Source organism: Felis catus, chromosome D3, assembly GCF_018350175.1.
Source record: "Felis catus isolate Fca126 chromosome D3, F.catus_Fca126_mat1.0, whole genome shotgun sequence".
NCBI classification, from domain to species: domain Eukaryota; kingdom Metazoa; phylum Chordata; class Mammalia; order Carnivora; family Felidae; genus Felis; species Felis catus.
Window position 1 is genome coordinate 9,615,053 of NC_058379.1, and position 19,442 is coordinate 9,634,494.

A 19,442-nucleotide genomic window follows, 5' to 3' on the forward strand; every position below is an offset into this window, starting at 1 on the left:
AGCTGTGTAGCCTTGTCCAGCTGTCCTGCTGGGTATGCTGTGGGTCACATGGAAAACTAGTGTAGTGGGGACAGGAGTGGAGAGAGAGAGAGACAGAGAGAGAGACACGGATATAGATACAGACACAGACAGACACAGAATGAGAGTGAATTACCAGGGTGGCCCAACAGCAGCCAAGTGACTTGAAATTCATGTTCTACACAAAGTCATACTCTGTTTTCGATACATTTTCCATCTAGCTGCCCTAAATATGATACAAAACATGTCACTTAATATATCACCCCCCCCTTTAACATCTAGTAATAACAAGTACAGTATCTTCAAAAGGATCATTGTCTTCAAAACTTAATTATTTTACTCCCATTTTAGCTTAGAAAATTTTAGGTGTGGGCTATTTCTTATTCATAGTGTCTAGTTCGTAGTGACAAGGGTCCACTTAGAGGGGTGTGGGCGGGTCAGACTTAGGAAGCAGTTATTACACATTTGGTACATGAGGCATCTTTAGGTTAGCTACTTGATGTTTCAGGTTTTTTTTTTTTTTTTAACTTAACAAAATCAAATGCTTTCAAACAGGGCTCGACTCTTAATTGTAATGGAGATGATGGAAGGGGGAGAGCTATTTCACAGAATCAGCCAGCACCGGCACTTTACAGAGAAGCAAGCCAGCCAAGTAACAAAGCAGGCAAGTTAACCCCGGGTACCAATCAAACTGCCAACAATGTTGGTTAACAAGCACAATTTCATTGGGGGGAATAAAAGAAAGCTTGAAGAAAAGCTCTATTTGATCTCTCATTGCCTGCTTTGTTATGTAATCAGAAAAGATGCTTTGACAGGAGAAATGTGACCCCTTTTATGCTTTGGTGGGGAGCACTGTATTTTTAAGTGGTTGTCAATTGCTTGTCTATTATAAGATTTAAATACACTCTGTAAGGAAGGTAATTTTTTAATTCCTTTTTAGACTGTAGCTATTAAACATGTAGTGTCTAAGCACTATTGTTGGACTTGGAGATAAATTGCTACTGATAACACCTGAAAGATTGTATGGTATAAAAATATGTTCTAAGATGATTGTATACAAGACACTTTGCTTTTGAGTCACCTTATCAGATTTTCATAGAATTCTAAGGTCTTTCTAATTCTGGGTTATTCCTGATTATAGTCTATTTTGACATCATGTTTTATTGCTACAGAAATGATTTATGTCACAAACAATACTAGGAATCTAACTGAAATTACCTCTTGAAGAGGTGAAAAGCTAGACTCTCAAGGCTTATCTTCAGGCCAAGCAAGCAAGGCAAAAAGCAGGAAGCACAGCCTAATTGGTTCTTAATAAAAAAATTATTCCAAATTTTCCATGAGCCTCAAGCATTTTTTTTTTTTCACTTGTAGCAAGAATTACTATCAAACTCTACTTACTGGGCCAGAGACCCTTGCGGTGTTAGCGGAAGACTTGACCCTCTTATAGCACACTACCTATGCTTGTGAGTGCAAACCACAGCCAGCAGCCTCAAATCCAAGCTCTACCAATGTGAAGGAGCCTCACGCATTATTAGAAGCCTCCTTTCTGGTAGGGAGGAACTGATATTTGGAATGCCAAGGACAATTCCATACTGAGAACTAAAAAACAGGTAGAATTTGTTCTCTCTATTTAATTTTTAAAAATACACCTCGTATTTTTCAAATATTTTAAATCTTAGGATGTGCTCTGATAATCTTCTGTAAAACAAAAACCCTTCAAACCCACTTAAATAGGTGACATTTCATTTCAACAAATGGGATGAGCAAATTGGAACATCTGGTGGAAAAATCCAGTTAGCTGCTTTCTATTTTTCTCGAAGGCAGAGCTTGGAGTTGAGCCCCCTGGAGAGTGCAGTTCCCTTCTGAGCCAGGTGTTAGTGGCCACTGCCCTGCTGGGCAACACCCAACCCTACGAAGGCTGCCTGGCACAGTGCTTACTCTGCAGCCCCGTTGCATCTCAGATGAGTGGAATTGGAAGCATTTCATTCTTCCCATTTCATACAGGATTTAACCATCAGTTTACTTTGACAAAAGAAGTGTGTTACTGTTGTATTTTCCTCTTTGTTTAATAAAATACAGGTTGCACTTAAACTAAGTTTAATTCATTTCTATTCCTTGGTACCCAAAGTCTTACTTAATTTCTGCTTTAAAACTGAAAACTGACCGCAGTTGTAATTGACTTAATTAAGGATCTTTTTTTTTTTTTTTTTTTTTTTTTTAAACATCCTGAGTTCTCTAAACCAGGAGCATTAAAGAGCTGTCTTTTCTAAGATGTGGTTGCTCCACTGTCCTTTTCCAGATAGCTTTGGCTCTACAGCACTGTCACCTGTTAAACATTGCTCACAGAGACCTCAAGCCTGAAAATCTGCTCTTCAAGGATAACTCTTTGGTGAGATGACTTGTTTTGCTGCATTTTAGTGCTGCCACGCTCAGCATAGTTCAGGAATGCGTGTGTAGGTGTGTATGTGTTTGGAGTGCTCTGAATCCATGGTGAGGAGGCTTTAAGCCGAAGTGCTTCAGGCAGCCTACTTTCCCCACTTGTTTCCTTGCTAGAGGCTCAGAGAAATTCTACTGTACCCCTGGCATTGATAATTTTGGATGGTTACTGATAATGCATTTGTAAGACTTAAGATTTTGGATATTATTTGGAGGTACTTTGGGAAGGGGCAGTAATCTATATGCTGTTAAAAGTTACCTTCAGGCGTAATGGTTATATTTGCTGTTAATTTTGATCAGGTGTTTTTTCCTCTCCCATCTTACCCCTTGCCCTATGTACCATGTCCCACCAAATAAGTTGCTCTGGCTATCTTGAAGCTGATGGTAAAAGTGAAATCGCACCCTGGATCGAAAAGAGATGATGGGCCAGTAGATAGAGTCAGGGGGCACTTGGCTAAGATTTTTTTTTTTCTTTTGGCTAAAATCTTGATTTTAGTACTGCAAATTACCAGTCATGAAACAAGGCCAACTGTGAGTGGGCAGAAATTCTTTACCTCTGTATTACTAAGAAAGATTCTTCAGTATGAATCATTGTCTTCAGATGTGAGGACATGCTATTCATAGGCTCAGGTGTTAGTCAGAAACCCATGAGTGAGAGCTCAAGGTAATATGTCTTCCACTTGGATTTTCCTTTAGTGTTTACTGAGAACTCTGGAGCAGTGACTTCCATTTGCTTTATTTTAGGATGCCCCAGTGAAGTTGTGTGACTTTGGGTTTGCCAAAATTGACCAAGGTGACTTGATGACACCCCAATTCACCCCTTATTATGTAGCACCTCAGGTAAGTGTTTGCTGTTTCTGCCACAGGATGTATCACCATGCTGTCTATAGACTCACATTTCTTCTCTTCTGCAGCACAAGTAGGTGTATATTACAAATGGGAAAGGGAGAGCTCAGCTTCAGAAACCTACAGTCTGCTTAATTAGGTGCAGGCATTTTATTCTCTTAAAATCAACTTCTTGGGGCGCCTGGGTGGCTCAGTTGGCTAAGTGTCTGACTTTGGCTCAGGTCATGATCTCATGGTTTGTGAGTTCAAACCCCACATCGGGCTCTTTGCTGACAGCTCGGAGCCTGGAGCCTGCTTTGGATTCTGTGTTTCCTTCTCTCTCTGCCCTTCCCCGACTCGTGCTCTGTCTCTCTCTCAAAAATAAATAAACATTAAAAACAATTTAAAAAATTTTTAAATTAAGAAATAAAATCAATAAAATTTTAAATTAAAAAATAAATTCAACTTCTTTTAAAATCATGGTTTGATGTACAATTAAAAAAACTCCTACTTTAAGTGTAGTTTGATGAGCTTTGACACAGATACTCCTGCATAATTACTACCACAATCAAGATATAAAATATTTCCATCACTTCAGAAGCTCTTGTGAACCTTTGTAGTCAGTCTGCTCCCAGCTTAACCCCTGGCTCCAGGAAAGCACTAATCTGCTTTCTGTCATCATGGGTTAGTTTTGCCGGTTATAGAAATTCATATGAATGGAACTTGTGTACCTGTTGTATTTCACTTCTTTTGCTTAGCGTGTGTTTGAAATTCATCCATGTTGCTGCATGTAGCATCAGTTCCTTTTTCTTGTTAAGTAGTATTCTATATAATAGGACTAAGCCATGTTTTGTTTATCCATTCACTGATGGCTATTTTGGATTGTTTCCTTTTTGGACTATAATTAAGAAAGCTGCTGGGAACATTCATTTACAAATTTGGGGGGACATCTTTTCCAAAATGGTTGTACCATTTTACATATTCACAAGTTAAAGAGTTTCGGTTGCTTCATGTTCTTACCAACTTACGTTACACTTTATAATTTCAGTCTTTCTGGTAGGTCCACAGTATTATTTCATTATGGATTTGATTATAGCATTTTCTTAATGGCTACTGTTGAGTGCTTTTTCATGTGTTTGTTGGACATTCTATTGTGAAATATGTGTACACCATTCTCTTGTAAAGTATGTGTACAAATCTCTTGCCCTTTTTTGGTTGTTGGTTTTATAATTGAGGTATAGAAAGTTCTTACTATTTTCTGGATACAAGTTCTTTGTTGTATATGTATATTACTTTTTATTGCTACCATGACAAATTGCCACAAACTTAGTGGCTTAAAACAACACATTTATTATCTCAAAGCTTTGGAGGTTAGAAGTCTGAAATGGTTCATGGTGTTGGCAGGACTGTGTTCCTTCTGGAATCTCTAGGGGAGAATTCATTCCCTTGCCTTTTCCAGCTTTGTGAGGTGCCTTGCATTCTTTGGCTGGTAGCCTCTTCTTCCGTTTTCAAAGCCAGTAGTATGGCATCTTCCAGTTTCTCTGATTCTGACACTCTTGCTTCCCATTTATAATTGTGATTACATTAGACACACCCAGATAATCCAAGATAGTCTCCCATCTTAACATCCTTCATTTAAATATATATATTTTTTAACGTTTATTTATTTTTGAGACAGAGAAAGACAGAGCATGAACAGGGGAGGGTCAGAGAGAGGGAGACACAGAATCTGAAGCAGGCTCCAGGCTCTGAGCTGTCCGCACAGAGGCCGACGCGGGGCTCAAACTCACAGACCATGAGATCATGACCAGAGCTGAAGTCAGATGCTTAACTGACTGAGCCTCCCAGGCGCCCCACAACATCCTTCATTTAATAAAATCTGCAAAGTCCCTTTGCTCTGTAGGGTAACATATTCACAGGCTTCAGGGATTAGGACATGGAAATCTTTGGGGAGCTATTATGCTGCCTACCACATATATATTATGAATATTTCTCTCAGACTGTGGCTTGCATTTCAGTTTTCTTAATGCTCTTTTGAAGAGCAGCAGTTTTTTGTTCTTATTTAAAAATTTTTTTAAATTTGTTGGGTGAAACCATTTCCACCTCTCCCACATGCATGCGTGCATATGCACACATGCACACCACACTGTTCCACCCCAGTAAGCTAAGCAGCCACCTAGTGGAGAATGGAGCCATTACACTAAGTCCTGCCTAAGTGCGCCCTCCAAGCATATCCCCTAGAAAAACAGCATAAGGCATTCCACCTGCTTAGTGTATGGACTATGGAAGGCTTCATAGTTTCAGTTCTGGGGTAAACTGGATGTAACTTCATTCGGGTTTCATTCTGTTCGCTGGTTCATTTATTTGTTCGTGTTATTTGCTTCTGTTTTTGCTTAAATGTTTCCTTTTTTCTTTTTCCTTTTCTTCCTCATTCTTGAATACAGAAAGAAAATTTTATTTTTTATTTTTATTCCTTTATTTTTTATTTAAAAAGTTTTTTTTATTTCTCTTTCATTTTATTTCATTTTATTTTATTACATTAAGTTTTTTTAATTTTTAAATTTTTTCTTATCATTTTTTTCTTTTATCCTTTCCTTTTTTTTCTCTGTTCTGTCAAGCTTCTGTCAACAAGCAGACCAAAACACACTTAGGATCTAACTTCCTTTATTTGATTTTTGTTTTGTTTTAAAATTTTTACTTTTCATCTTTTACTTTATTAATTTTTTTCTTCCTCCAAAATGACAAAATGAAGGAATTCACCCCAAAAGAAAGAAGAGGAAGAAATGACAGCCAGGGGCTTAATCAACACTGATATATGCAAAATGTCTGAACTAGAATTTAGAACCACGATAATAAGAATACCAACTGGGGTTGAAAACGTCATAGAATCCTTTTCTGTGGATATAAAAAAAATAAAATCTAGTCAGGAAGAAATTAAAATGTGATAACTGAGATGCAATCTTGAATGGATGCCATAACGGCAAGGATGGATGAAGTAGAGCAACGAATCAGCGATTTAGATGACCAGATTATAGACTAATGAAGCAGAAAAAAAGAGGGAAACAAAGGCAAAGGAGCATGATACAAGGCTTAGAGAACTCAGTGACTTATTAAAAAGGAATAACATCTGAATCATAGGAGTCCCAGAAGATGAAGAGAGAAAAAGGGGCAGGAGTTTTATGTGAGCAAATTATGGTGGAAGACTCTCCTAATCTGGGAAGGACACAGACATCAAAATCCAAGAAGCACAGGAACTCCCATTAGATTCAGCAAAACCCGACCATCACCAAGGCGTATCATAATCAAATTCACAAAATACACAGACAAGAAAGAATTATGAAAGCAGCAAAGAAAAAAAAAGTCCTTAACTATAAGGGAAGACAAATCAGGTTTGCAGCAGACCTATCCACAGAAATTTGGCAGGCCAGAAAAGAGTGGCAGGTATATTCAATATGCTGATTTGGAAAAATATGTAGCCAAGAATTCTTTATCCAGCAAAGCTGTCATTTAGAATAGAAGGAGAGATAAAGTGTTTCCCAGACAAAAACTAAAGGAGTTTGTGACCACTAAACCAGCCCTGCAAGAAATTGTAAGGGGGACTTTTGTGTGGAGAAAAGACAAAACAGAAAAGACCAAAAGCAACAAAGACTAGAAAGGACTGGAGAGCATCATCAGAAATACCAACTCAATAGGCAACTGAACGGTGCTAAATTCATATCTTTCAGTACACTAAATGCTCCAATCAAAAGATATAGGGTATCAGAATGGATAAGAAAACAAGACCCATCTGTATGCTGCTTATAAGAGACTCATTTTGGACCTAAAGACACCTGTAGATTGAAAGTAAGGGGATGGAGAATGATCTGTCATGCTAATGGTTCTCAAAAGAAAGCTGGTGTAGCTATACTTATATCAGACAAACTAGATTTTAAAATAAAGACTGTAGCAAGAGATGAAGAAGGGCATTATATCATAATTAAGAGATAGACATCCACCAAGAAGATCTAACAATGGTAAATACTTATACCCCCAATATGGAAGCACCCAAATATATAAATCAATTAATCACAAACATAAACTCATTGATAATAATACCGTAACAGTAGGAGACTTCAACACTCCACTTACAGCAACGGGCAGATCATCTAAGCAGAAAATCAACAAGGAAACAATGGCACTGAATGACACACTGGACCAGATGGACTTAACAGATATATTCAGAACATTTCATCCTAAAGCAGCAGAATACAGGCATTCTTCTTGAGTGCACATGGAACATTCTCCAAATAGATCACACACTGGGTCACAAACCAGCCCTCAATAAGTACAAAAAGATAGAGATCATACCTTGCATATTTTCAGATCACAGCACTATGAAACTCGAAATCAACCACAAGAAAAAATTTGGAAAGAAGACGAATACTTAGAGATTAAAGAACATCCTACTCAATAATGAATGCGTTAACCAAGAAGTTAAAAATACATAGAAGCCAATGAAAATGAAAACACGACAACCCACAACCTCTGGGATGTAGCAAAGGCAGTCATAAGAGGGAGGTATATAGGAATCCAGGCCTTCCTAAAGGAGGAAGAAAGGTCTCAATTATACAACCTAACCATACACCTAAAAGAGCTGGAAAAAGAACAGCAAATAAAGCCCAAAACCAGCAGAAGAAGGGAAATAATAAAAATTAGGGTAGAAATAAATTATATCAAAATCAGAAAAATGGTAGAACAGATCGATGAAACCAGGAGCTCTTTTTAAACAATTAACAAAATTGATAATCCCCTAGCCAGACTGATCAAAAAGAAAAAGGAAAGGACCCAAATAAACAAAATCATGAATGAAAGAGGAGAGATCACAACCAACACTGCAGAAATACAAATGATAATAAGAATATTATGAGCAATCATATGCCAACAAATTGGGCAATTTGAAAGAAATGGACAAATTTCTAGAAACATATAAATGCCAAAACTGAAATAGGAAGAAATAGAAAATTTGAACAGACCCATAACCAGTAAAGAAATGGAATCAGTAATCAAAAATCTCTCAACAAACAAGAGTCCAGGGCCAGATGGCTTTCCAGGGGAATTCTACCAAACATTTAAAGAAGAGTTAACACCTATTCTTTTGAAGCTGTTTCAAAAAAATAGAAATGGAAGGAAAACTTCCAAACTCATTCTGTGAAGCCAGCATTACCTTGATTCCAAAACCAGACAAAGACCCCAATTAAAAGAGAACTAGAGACCAATTTCCCTGATGAACATGGATGTAAAAATTCTCAACAAGATACTAGCCAACTGGATCCAACAATACATTAAAAGAATTATACTTACCATGATCAAGTGGGATTTATTCCTGGGATTCAGGAATAAATTTGTGCAATATCTACATATCAATCAATGTGATACATCATATTAATAAAAGAAAGGACAAGAACCACATGATCCTCTCCATAGATGCTGAAAAGCATTTGACAAAATACAGCACTGTTTCTTGATAAAAACCCTCAAAAAAGTAGGGATAGACAGATCATACCTCCAGGTCATAAAGGCCACATACGAAAGACCCACTGCTAATATCATCCTCAATGAGATAAAACTGAGAGCGTTCCTCTAAGGACAAGAGCACGACAGGGATGTCCACTCTCACCACTGTAAATCAACATAGTGTTGGAAGTCCTAGCCTCAGCAATCAGACAACAGAAAGAAATAAAAGGCATAAATCGGCAAAGAGGAAGTCAAACTTTCACTCTTTGCAGACAACACGATACTCTAAGTAGAAAACCCAAAGGACTCCACCAAAAAAACTGCTAGAACTGATTCATGAGTTCATCAAAGTCGCAGGATATAAAATCAATGTACAGGTTGGTTGCATTTCTATACACCAATAATGAAGCAGCAGAAGGAGAAATCAAGGAATTGATCCTATTCACAGTTGTACCAAAAACCATAAAATACCTTGGAATAAACCTAACCAAAGAGGTGAAAAATCTATACACTGAAAACTATAGAAAGCTTATGAAAGAAATTGAAGACGACACACAAGAAAATGGAAAAATATTCCACGCTCAATGAATTGGAAGAACAAATACTGTTAAAATGTCGATACTATGAAAGCAATCTACATATTCAATGCAATCCCTATCAGAATAACACCAGCATTCTTCACAGAGCTAGAACAAACAATCCTAAAATTTGTATGGAACAGAAAAGACCCTGAATAGCCAAAGCAATCCTGAGAAAGAAAACCAAAGCTGGAGGCATCACAATTCCAGACGTCAAGTTGTATTACAAAGCTGTAATCATCAGGACAGTATGGTACTGGCCCCAAAACACTCAGATCAATGGAACTGAATAGAGAACCCAGAAATAGACCCACAAATGTATGGCCAACTAATCTTTGACAAAGCAAGAAAGAATATCCAATGGAAAAAAAGACAGTCTCTTTGGCAAATGGTTTTGGGAAAACTGGACAGCGACATGCAGAAGAACGAACCTGGACCACTTTCTTACACCATACACAAAAATAAACCTAAAATGGATGAAAGACCTAAATGTAAGACAGGAAGCCATCAAAATCCTAGAAGAGAAAGCAGGCAAAAAGCTCTTTGACCTCGGCTGCAGCAACTTCTTACTCAACACATCTCCAGAGGCGAGGGAAACAAAAGCAAAAATGAACTATTGGGACCTCATCAAGATAAAAAGCTTCTGCACAGCGAAGGAAACAATCAGTAAAACTAAAAGACAACCAACGGAATGGGAGAAGATATTTGCAAATGACATATCAGATAAAGGATTAATATCCCAAACATATAAAGAACTTATCAAACTCAACACCCCAAAAAAATAAATAATCCAGTGAAGAAATGGGCAAAAGACATGAATAGACACTTCTTCAAAGAAGACATCCAGATGGCCAACCAACACGTGAAAATATGCTCAACATCTGTCATCATCAGGGAAGTACAAATCAAAACCACAATGAGATACCACCTCACACCTGTCAGAATGGCTAACATTAACAATTCAGGCAACGACAGATGTTGGCGAGGATGCAGAGAAAGAGGATCTCTTCTGCATCGTTGGTGGCAATGCTAGCTGGCCCAGCCACTCTGGAAAACAGTATGGAGGTTCCTCAAAAAATTAAAAACAGAACTACCCTACGACCCAGCAATTGCACTACTAGGTATTTATCCAAGGGATGCAGGTATGCTGTTTTGAAGGGGCACATGCACCCCAGTGTTTATATTGACAATAGCCAAAGTGTGGAAAGAGCCCAAATGTCCATTGATGGATGAATGGATAAAGATATATACACAACACATACATATATATAATGGAGTATTACTAGGCAATCAAAAAGAATGAAATCTTGCCATTTGCAGCTATGTGAATGGAACTAGAGGGTATTATGCTAAGCGAAATTGGTCAGTCAGAGGAAGACAAGTATCATATGACTTCAAGTATCATCAAACAGATGAACATAGGGGAAGGGAAGCAAAAATAATATAAAAACAGGGAGGGGGACAAGACATAAGAGACTCTTAAATATAGAGAAAAAAACAGGGTTGCTGGAGGGGTTATGGGAGGGGGGATGGGCTAAATGGGTAAGGGGCAGTAAGGAATCTACTCCTGAAATCATTGTTGCACTAACAATGCAACTAAATATGCTAACTTACTTGGATGTAAATTAAAAAATAAATAGATAGGTAGATAGATACGTATTTTAGAGTTTTCATTGTAGAAAATGTTTAATGATTCAGTCAGTTTAAAAATACAGATCTATTTATTGAAGTTTTGTATATATTTTTAAATCTTTTAAAATGTTTATTTACTTTTGAGAGAGAGAAAGAATGTGAGCGGGGAGGGGCAGAGAGTAAGGGAGACAGAATCTGAAGCAGGCTTCAGGCTTCCAGCTGTCAGCACAAAGCCTGATGCGGGGCTTGAACCCATGAACCTGAGCCAAAGTCAAACACTTAACCACCGCCACCCAGGCGCCTCATGTTTATTTATTTTTAATGTTACTTCTCCACCATTAGCTTTGGCCTTGCCTATGCACTGTGTGCCTCAGAGGGGCTCTCAATTCACAGTCTTCTCCTCTAGCACTAGATTGTGCTTGCCAGCCTGGTGGAGGGTGTTGGCAGCAACAGGTATCTTTTTCTGAACCAGCCTCAGTCTTGTGCAGGTCCTGTTGAGTATCTGGTGGAAGTCTGTGCAGAAGCGTCTGTGAGTGGTGCAAACTCCCCTTGTTTCTATGGTTCCTACAGGGTCTTCTAGCCCTCACGCTAGCCCACACTTTGCCTTTAGCAATTTGCTAAAAATGTAGCTGAATTCTTTTTACTCATATGGCATGCTATAATGCTCCCTCCTGGCTTGTCATAGGTGAGCCAGTTTTCACATCTTGCTTCTTACTGGAAGGGCCTTTCTTTAGAATGCACAATATTTCATTGTCTTGAGACCTCTGATCTCTAATCGGTTCAAGAAAAGTGATGATTTTGTAGTTTAGCTTTTCCTTGCTGTTAGGATGGGAGTAACACTCCAGCTTTCTACATCCTAGATCCTAATCAGGTCTCAGAAATTTGACTGTGGTGTAGGTGTTTGTTTGTTTGTTTCCTACTAGGGGTTTATTGAGTTCCTTGGATCCGTCAGTTTATGGTGTTTATCAGTTTAGGACAATTTTCAGACATTTCTTCAAATATTTTTCTGCTTGTCCTCTCTCTGCCTTTTTCCAAAGACTCCAGTTACATGTAGGTTAGATCACACACAGAGCACTAAAGGTTCTGTTTTGTTTTGTTTTGTTTTTAAGATTTTATTTTTAAGTAATCTCTACACCCAAGGTAGGGCTTGAATTCCCAACCCCGAGATCAAGAGTTTCATGGTCCATCCATCGACTGAGCCAGCCAGACACTCCGTGATCTTTTTGTTTTTTTTCATCTTTTTTTCTCTCTCTTTCACTTTGGCCAAATTCTGTTACTATGATTTGAATTTCACTACTCTTTTCTTCTGCATTGTCTAATCTGTGAATTTCTTCATTTCTGATTTACTTAATGTTTATTTATTTATTTTGAGAGGGAGTGAGTGAGCAGGGAAGGGGCAGAGAGAGCAAGAGCGAGAGAATCTCAAGCAGGCTCTACACTGCCAGTGCAGAGCTCAATGCAGGGCTCAAACCCACGAATGGTGAGATCATGAGCTGAGCCGAAACCAAAAGTTGGATGTACAACCAACTGAGCCACCCAGGTGCCCCACATTTCTGACTTACATCATCTGTTTCTTTTCTTATTTCATGTTTATGTTTACCTTTAAGTACCTCAACATACGTAATAAAATCTTTGCTGATTGCACCACCCTTGTCATTTCTGAGTCTGCTTTTATGACTGACTTTTTTCCTTGGTTACAGATCACATTTCCTGGTTATGGATTACATTTTCCTGCTTCTTTGCATGTTGAAGAAATTTTTATTGGGTGCTGGATGTTATAATATTATGTTGGTGAATGTCTGGGTTTTGTTGTCATTTAAAAATATTTACAAACAGGGACGCCTGGATGGCTTAGATGGTTAAGCGTCTGACTTCGGCTCAGGTCATGATCTCACGGTTCATGAGTTTGAGCCCTGTGTCAGACTCTGTGCTGACAGCTCAGAGCCTGGGGCCTGCTTCAGATTCTGTGTCTCCCTCTCCCTCTACTCCTCTCCCACTCGCATTCTGTGCCTCTTTCAAAAATAAACGTTAAAAAAAATTTTTTTTTAAAGAAGAGTATATAAAAAGATTGTTTTGGTGAGTGGTAAGTTACATGCAGGTCCACTTGGTTGTCTTGAAACTTGCTTTGCAATTCTTCCAGGGTGAGTCTAGATGAGGCCTTATTCTCGGGTTACCTCAGCCCTGCTACCTAGAGGAAAACTTCTGGTCCTCTATTGATGCCCCAGATGATCAGTAAGTCTCTTTACCTTGGCTAGTTGGACCTCAGGTATCTCCTAGACGTCTGCAACATCTGGGAATTATTCAGCTTATAGATCCCGAGTAGTTGTTCTAGTAGCTCGTTGCTTCTCTGGTCTCACAGAGTCTTGCTGTACCATCCCAGAGATCAAAGGGATCCTCATGCAGGTTTTTGCGTACCTTCCCCACAGTTGGTAGTCTGCTCCACAAATTTTGGCCACACTACTGAACTCCTGTGAGCCCTCTGTACCCTGCTTAGAATCTCTCCCTGCACTGCATTCCAGAAAATGCTTCTTGACAGATCATATGGATTACCACATTTGCTTGCTATCTCTCAGGGTTTGCTGACCTGTGTTGTATATTATTCAGTGTCAGAAAACAGTTTTCTCTCATATCTTTTTTGTTAAGATAAGAAGGAATCTTTTAATTTTTTTATCTTTTCTTAGACAGAGAGAAAGCATGAGCAGTGGGGAGAGGGACAAAGGGAGAGAGAGAATCTCAAGCAGGCTTCATGCCTTGACACAGGGCTCCATCCTATGACCCAGGGATCATGAGCTGAGCCAAAATCTACAGTTGGATGCTTAGCTGACTGAACCACCCAGATGCCCCACTTTCTCTTATATCTTGTCCAATGTTCAAGTTGTGTGTGGTGGGAAAGAAAGTTGTACTGGTTAATCCATCATGGCCAGAGTGTTGTATGTTTTTTACATAGCTGATACTTCTTCTTTTCAAGGTTTATTTTACCAAAGAAGCCCTCTTTAAGGGAAAAAAAAATATTGAAATATAATTGATACATGATAAACTATACATATTTAAATTACATAATTTGTAAGTTTTAATATATATATTTATATAATCTCATTAAACCATCACCACAATCAAGGTAGTGAACATATCCATCATCCTCAAAAGTTTTAGCGTACTCCTTGGTAATCTTTCCCTGCCTCTCTTCTTGTCCTCTCATTCCCAGGCAACCAGTGATCTGCTTTCTGTCATTATAGATTATTTGCATTTTCTGCAGATTTATGTGTAAAGTAGCACATCATCCAGTATTTTCAGTTTTGGGTGTTTTCTTTCACTCAGTGTAATTACATGTTGTTACATGTATCAGTAAATAGTTTAGTTGTTTTTACTGCTAATAAGTATTCCATTATGTTGGTGTATCTTGATTTGTTTGTCCATTCATCTATTGGTGGGTATGTGGTTGTTTCAGTTTTGGGCTATTACAAATAAAGCTCTTATAAACATTTGTGTACAAGTTTTTGTACAAAATTATTTCCTTTTCTCTTGGATAAATACCTAGAAGTGGAATAGCTAGATCATTATTTACAACCAGACTGTGTTCCAGAGTGGTTGTACGATTTTACATCCACATCAGCAGTGTCTGAGAGTGTAAGGTGTCCACACTCTAACCAGCATTTGGTATGGCCAGTCTTTTATTATTATTTTTAAGTTATTTACTTATTTATTTTATTATTATTTTTAAGTTATTTAAGTTATTTATTGAGGGAGGTGGGGGAGAGGGCAACGAGAGAGGGAGAGAGAGAATCCCAAGCAGGCTCCACCCTCGAACCCATTAACCTGTGAAATTGTGATCTGAGCCAAAATCAAGAGTCAGATGCTTAATCAACTGAGCCAATCAGGTGCCCTGGGCAGTCTTTTTTAGTGGGCATGCAGTGGTATTTCATTGTGCTTTTAATTTGCATATGCCTAATGACTAAATGATGTTGAGCATCTTTTCATGGTGCTTCTTTGCCTTTTGTATATTTTCTTTGGTGAAGCATCTGTTCAAATCTTTTTCCCATTTTAATTTTAATTTAATTATTTTTATTTATTTATTTATTTATTTAATTTTGAGAGAGAGAGAGAGAGAGAGCGCGTGAGTGGGGAGGGGCAGAGAGAGGGGGAAGAGTGAGAATCCCAAACAGGCTCCACGCTGTCAGCACAGAACCCAACATGGTGGGGCTCAAACCCACAGACCATGAGATTATGACCTAAACTGAAATCAAGAGTTGGTCGCTCAACTAACTGAGCCACCCAGGTGCCCCACCCCATTTTTAAAATTGTGTTGTTTTCTTATTGCCGAATTTGAGAATTCTTTATGTATTCTGGATATAAGTCCTTTATCAGATATATGCTTTGGAAAGATTTTCTTCCAGTCTGTGGCTTATCTTTTCATTCTTTTAACAGTGTCTTTTGAAGAGCAAAAGATTTTAATTTTGGTGAAAGCCAATTTATCAATTTTTAAAAATGTTTCATGGACTCAGCTTTTGGTCTCCTATGTAAGAAATCTTTGTCTAACCCAAGATCACCCAAGATCTCCTCATACAAGTTTTATAGTTTCAGGCTTTACATTTAGGAGTGTGATCCATTTTGATATAATTTTTGTGTAATTCATGAGTATGGATCCACATAATTTTTTAGCATTTGTGTATCCAGTTCTGGTGCCATTTGTTGAAAAGGCTATCTTTTCTTTGTTGCATTGCTTTTGAGCCTTTGTCAATGATCAGTTGAATGTACATGTGTGGGTTTAATTTTGGATTATCTGTTCTGTTCCAGTGATCTGCTTGTCTTTAACAAGTACTGTACTGTCTTGATTACTGTGACTTTATGATAATTATAGAATATAATAATTATTTTATAATAATATAAAATTAGGTAGTGTTAGCCAACTTTGTTCTTTTTCATAGTTGTTTTAGCTATTTTAATTTCTTTACATTTCCATATGAACTTAAGAGTCAGCTGTTAAATTCTACAAAAAAGTTTGTTGGAATTTTGACTAGGGTTCTTTTAGAAGTATGGTTCAATATAGGGGCACTGACACCCAAACAATACCGAGCCTTCCAATCCATAAGCAGGCTGTATTGCTCCATTTTTTTTTTTTTTTGCCTTTAGTTTTTCTTAACAACATTTGTGTAGTTTTCAGTGTATAGGTCTTTCCCATCTTTGTTAGATTTATCCTTACTGTTTTTTGTGCTATTATAAACAGTATTTTCTTTTTCAGGTTTAATTAATTCGCTTTATTTCTCTTGTGTAAGAACACTGTGTGGTGACCATAGCTGGAGCCTGAGTTCTCTGCATGGAGACTCTCTGATGTGGTCAAGATGGTCAGTGAATTCCTGACAGGGAGCCTTGGTGAACACAGTCTCTTTCCAGAGTGTCAGGGGGAAGGCAGCTATAGATCTTGGAGATGACATCGAAGATTGCTTTGGCCAAGTTGCCCCAGGTGACATTGCAGCCCCTGGCCGAGGTGTGGCAGCTGTCATCAACACCTGCCATCAGCAGCTTCATGGGCATGGGGGTCTGGGTGTGCAAGGGAAGCAGACCAGCACAGAGTTGCATCATCCTGTCACTTTCAAGTAATCTGTGGGGTGTGCCAGTATTGTTCCCCCAGGGGTCTCCCTGCCCAGGACAATGGAGAGCTTGGCCAGGATGATGGCCCCATGGTTACCTCTTTGGAACACTTAACACCCAGACCTACATGACTGCTATAGTCCTTGATGGCAACAAGTACCTCAAACCTGATCCACTGGCCAGCGCTGGTCTGCTTTTATACAGGCATAAGGGAATATCTGTGTCTCCAGGAAAAATACATGATCTCAGATGCCTTGATGGGCAGGAAGAAGAGTTCAGTCTCTTTTAAGGACTTGATCTTCATGTCCTTGACCTGGGCAAATACTGATAAATTGTTGGTTGTAAGAGGGGTAAAAGGTTTTTGACAGTTTGTGTTTTACAGAAGTTGTTGTTGTTGTTGTTTTTAATTATTGACCACCAGTGTCTACCCTCTTCAGCCTTCCAGCATTCTTTCTCAAGTTGTAGGTCGTTGCTGTGGTTTTCAATAAATTGTCCCCTTTGGTCTGACTCTGACAGGTACTGGAGGCGCAGAGAAGGCATCAGAAGGAGAAATCTGGCATCATACCTACCTCACCAACACCCTACACTTACAACAAGGTAGGGGAAGAGATACTTGCCTTCACCCCTCAGGTGTAGCCCCTCTTCTGTGAGGTGTTTGTGGCTCTTCGGGAATGTGGCTAATTCCATTCTTATCCCTTAATAATATTCCTGCCCAAAAAGCTGGCAGCAGCCACACATGCAGAAGAGTACTTGGAATTCAAGTTTTTGTCTGATGAAATATGAAATAAGGTTCTTAGCAATTGAGGTTTTGCAGCAGGAACCAAGGGCGATGGTTGCCTGTAGGTTATTTATTTGGGTAACTGTATAGTCCACTGACCACATTTAAAAGACATGGTTTTCTTGCTTTTTTGAGGTGGAGGCCGTTTCTGAGAATGTTCCATGGCCATTCTTTCTTACCCAAAAATACTGAACTTAGAACAGTGTCTGTGACACACAGCATGTGTTTCTGGTACTATCACAGTTCTCAGTCTGTAGTCTAGGCATCAGGATCTCTGCTCTAAAGCACAAGTATATTAGGGCCTTTTAAAACAGGTCCTGGAGTCACTGAGTAGATCAGAAAAAAAAATGATGCTGCTTGGGGACTCATGGCTGAATGTAGATGACAGAGAAGGACTTGGGTGTGGTAAAAAGGCAGTAGGCCAGCTCTTCTTGGGTCCCACACCTTAGAGGGTGCCACGTATTCCTATAGTGTCTGCACACATGTACACACAGACATACGTATGAAAGAACACACAGGGACCTCTGCCACTCATGACCCTGTGCTTCGCACTGTCACTGGCACAGTGTAACCAGAACCTTGAACATCTACTTTCATGATTAACACTCGTCAGTCCCCAAGTAATTACTGCTCCACATCTTGGTCTTACAGACTCAAAACCACAGGCAGCTCTGCTCTTATGGGGTGACGGTTTGAGGGCTGTGCTGATTACGGCATCAGACTCAGAAACTGCTTCCTGCTTCTTGATGCAGGCAGGAAGTGAGGGGTAGAAGCACTCAGATGACATTGATCCACTTGCTAAAATCTCGGCATGAATGCAGTGAATTCTTGTGTGATATATTATTTTCTGGTGCTATTTTTTTCTTCTTTTCCTGTTCCATTTTGTAAACCCTGTGGTGCTCATGAATTAGCATGGGATTCATAAAAATGATGCACTGTACATGAGTAGCATGTTGAAATAATAAACAGCTTTTGAATAATAAACATTTCTTTTGAACGTGTATATAAGTTCGTCTAGAGATAATCTTTATATTGGCAACTAAATGAACACTGAATGCTACATTTGCAAATAATATTTTCACAAAAATATATAATAAGATACAATTAAATTTTTAGAAGTTAAACATATCAACCTCAATTTTATTTTATTTTATTTTTTTTAACGTTTATTTATTTTTGAGACAGAGAGAGACAGAGCATGAACGGGGGTGGGGCAGAGAGAGAGGGAGACACAGAATGGGAAGCAGGCTCCAGGCTCTGAGCCATCAGCCCAGAGCCCGATGTGGGGCTCGAACTCACGGACCACGAGATCGTGACCTGAGCTGAAGTCGGACACTTAACCGACTGAGCCACCCAGGCGCCCTATCAACCTCAATTTTAAAAAGTAGTATCAGTTTCCTCATGTGGAAAGGGAGGGATTTGAATTATTTTTAAGATTCCTTTCACTTCTATAATTTTTTAATTATGTTCTATAGCATGGGTCATGCCATCTACGAATACCCATTAGTATGATGCCAAAACATGGGTGGGAGTACCTGAGACACCCCATTTTCCAAGCTTTTCTCAGCAGGACGCAGCTGTGGTATGGCGAGAGCATGTGGCCTCAGTGGCAGGGTCCCTGGGCTGCCTCTCTCAGGCAGACACTTCTTTTGTCCTGCAATTCAAGACAGGCTTGAATTGGAGCCTCTGAGGAGCCAGGTTCTGAGGCAGGTAGAGCTGCATTTAACTAAATTAGGAGTGTTTTATTAATGATCATGTTGTGACTATTGCCCATGAAGGCACCTTAACACCTACAGACAAAGTAGTTCGTGGCAATTTTCTTTCTTTGCGAAGATCTTCCCCAAGAATGGTGTATGGTCTGGCACATGGGTGCAATGAGTCATCAAAGGAATGCTTTTAGACCTCCTGTTCTTCCTCTATTGTCTCTTTCTGATCTGTGTCAAACTGCTTTGGGTTTTGATGAAATGACTTGTGCTATATTATAGGGTCAACCTGCCTGTGTCCTAGCTACTTGGTTCCTGTACCCTCAACCTTGCCCAGGTTGACCTAGCACATGTTTCCCAACCAGCTGGTTTATATCTGTTACGTCTGTA

The 19,442-nt window shown here is 39.0% G+C and overlaps 2 protein-coding genes and 1 non-coding gene across 11 annotated transcripts in view; 1 reads left to right on the forward strand and 2 right to left on the reverse strand.

Moving 5' to 3' along the window:
• The window catches only part of MAPKAPK5 (MAPK activated protein kinase 5), a 43,144-nt gene that overhangs the window by 15,912 nt on the left and 7,790 nt on the right, over window positions 1-19,442 (forward strand). For 4 of the 7 annotated variants that reach the window (XM_045041473.1, XM_045041474.1, XM_006938476.5 and 1 more), the window contains 4 exons: window positions 574-682; window positions 2,318-2,407; window positions 3,199-3,294; window positions 17,088-17,168. In XM_045041473.1, coding sequence (XP_044897408.1) covers window positions 574-682; window positions 2,318-2,407; window positions 3,199-3,294; window positions 17,088-17,168 — 376 coding nt within the window. The remainder of the gene's footprint in view (window positions 1-573; window positions 683-2,317; window positions 2,408-3,198; window positions 3,295-17,087; window positions 17,169-19,442) is intronic. The other 3 variants (XM_045041475.1, XM_045041476.1, XM_045041477.1) reach the window with 2 other exon arrangements.
• TMEM116 (transmembrane protein 116) overlaps window positions 1-19,442 on the reverse strand; it is a 167,676-nt gene that overhangs the window by 7,006 nt on the left and 141,228 nt on the right. The window contains exon 12 of one of the 3 annotated variants that reach the window (XM_045041479.1): window positions 18,734-19,003. The exons of the other annotated variants lie outside the window; for them this stretch is intronic. Within the exon in view, the coding sequence (XP_044897414.1) occupies window positions 18,840-19,003 (164 nt within the window). The 3' untranslated portion in view covers window positions 18,734-18,839. Of the gene's footprint in view, window positions 1-18,733; window positions 19,004-19,442 lie in introns of those variants that run through there. 3 annotated transcript variants of the gene reach the window in all.
• On the reverse strand, window positions 1,382-1,535 carry LOC111557388. Its single transcript, XR_002737438.1, has one exon. It is a non-coding gene; the product is annotated as a small nucleolar RNA SNORA62/SNORA6 family (small nucleolar RNA).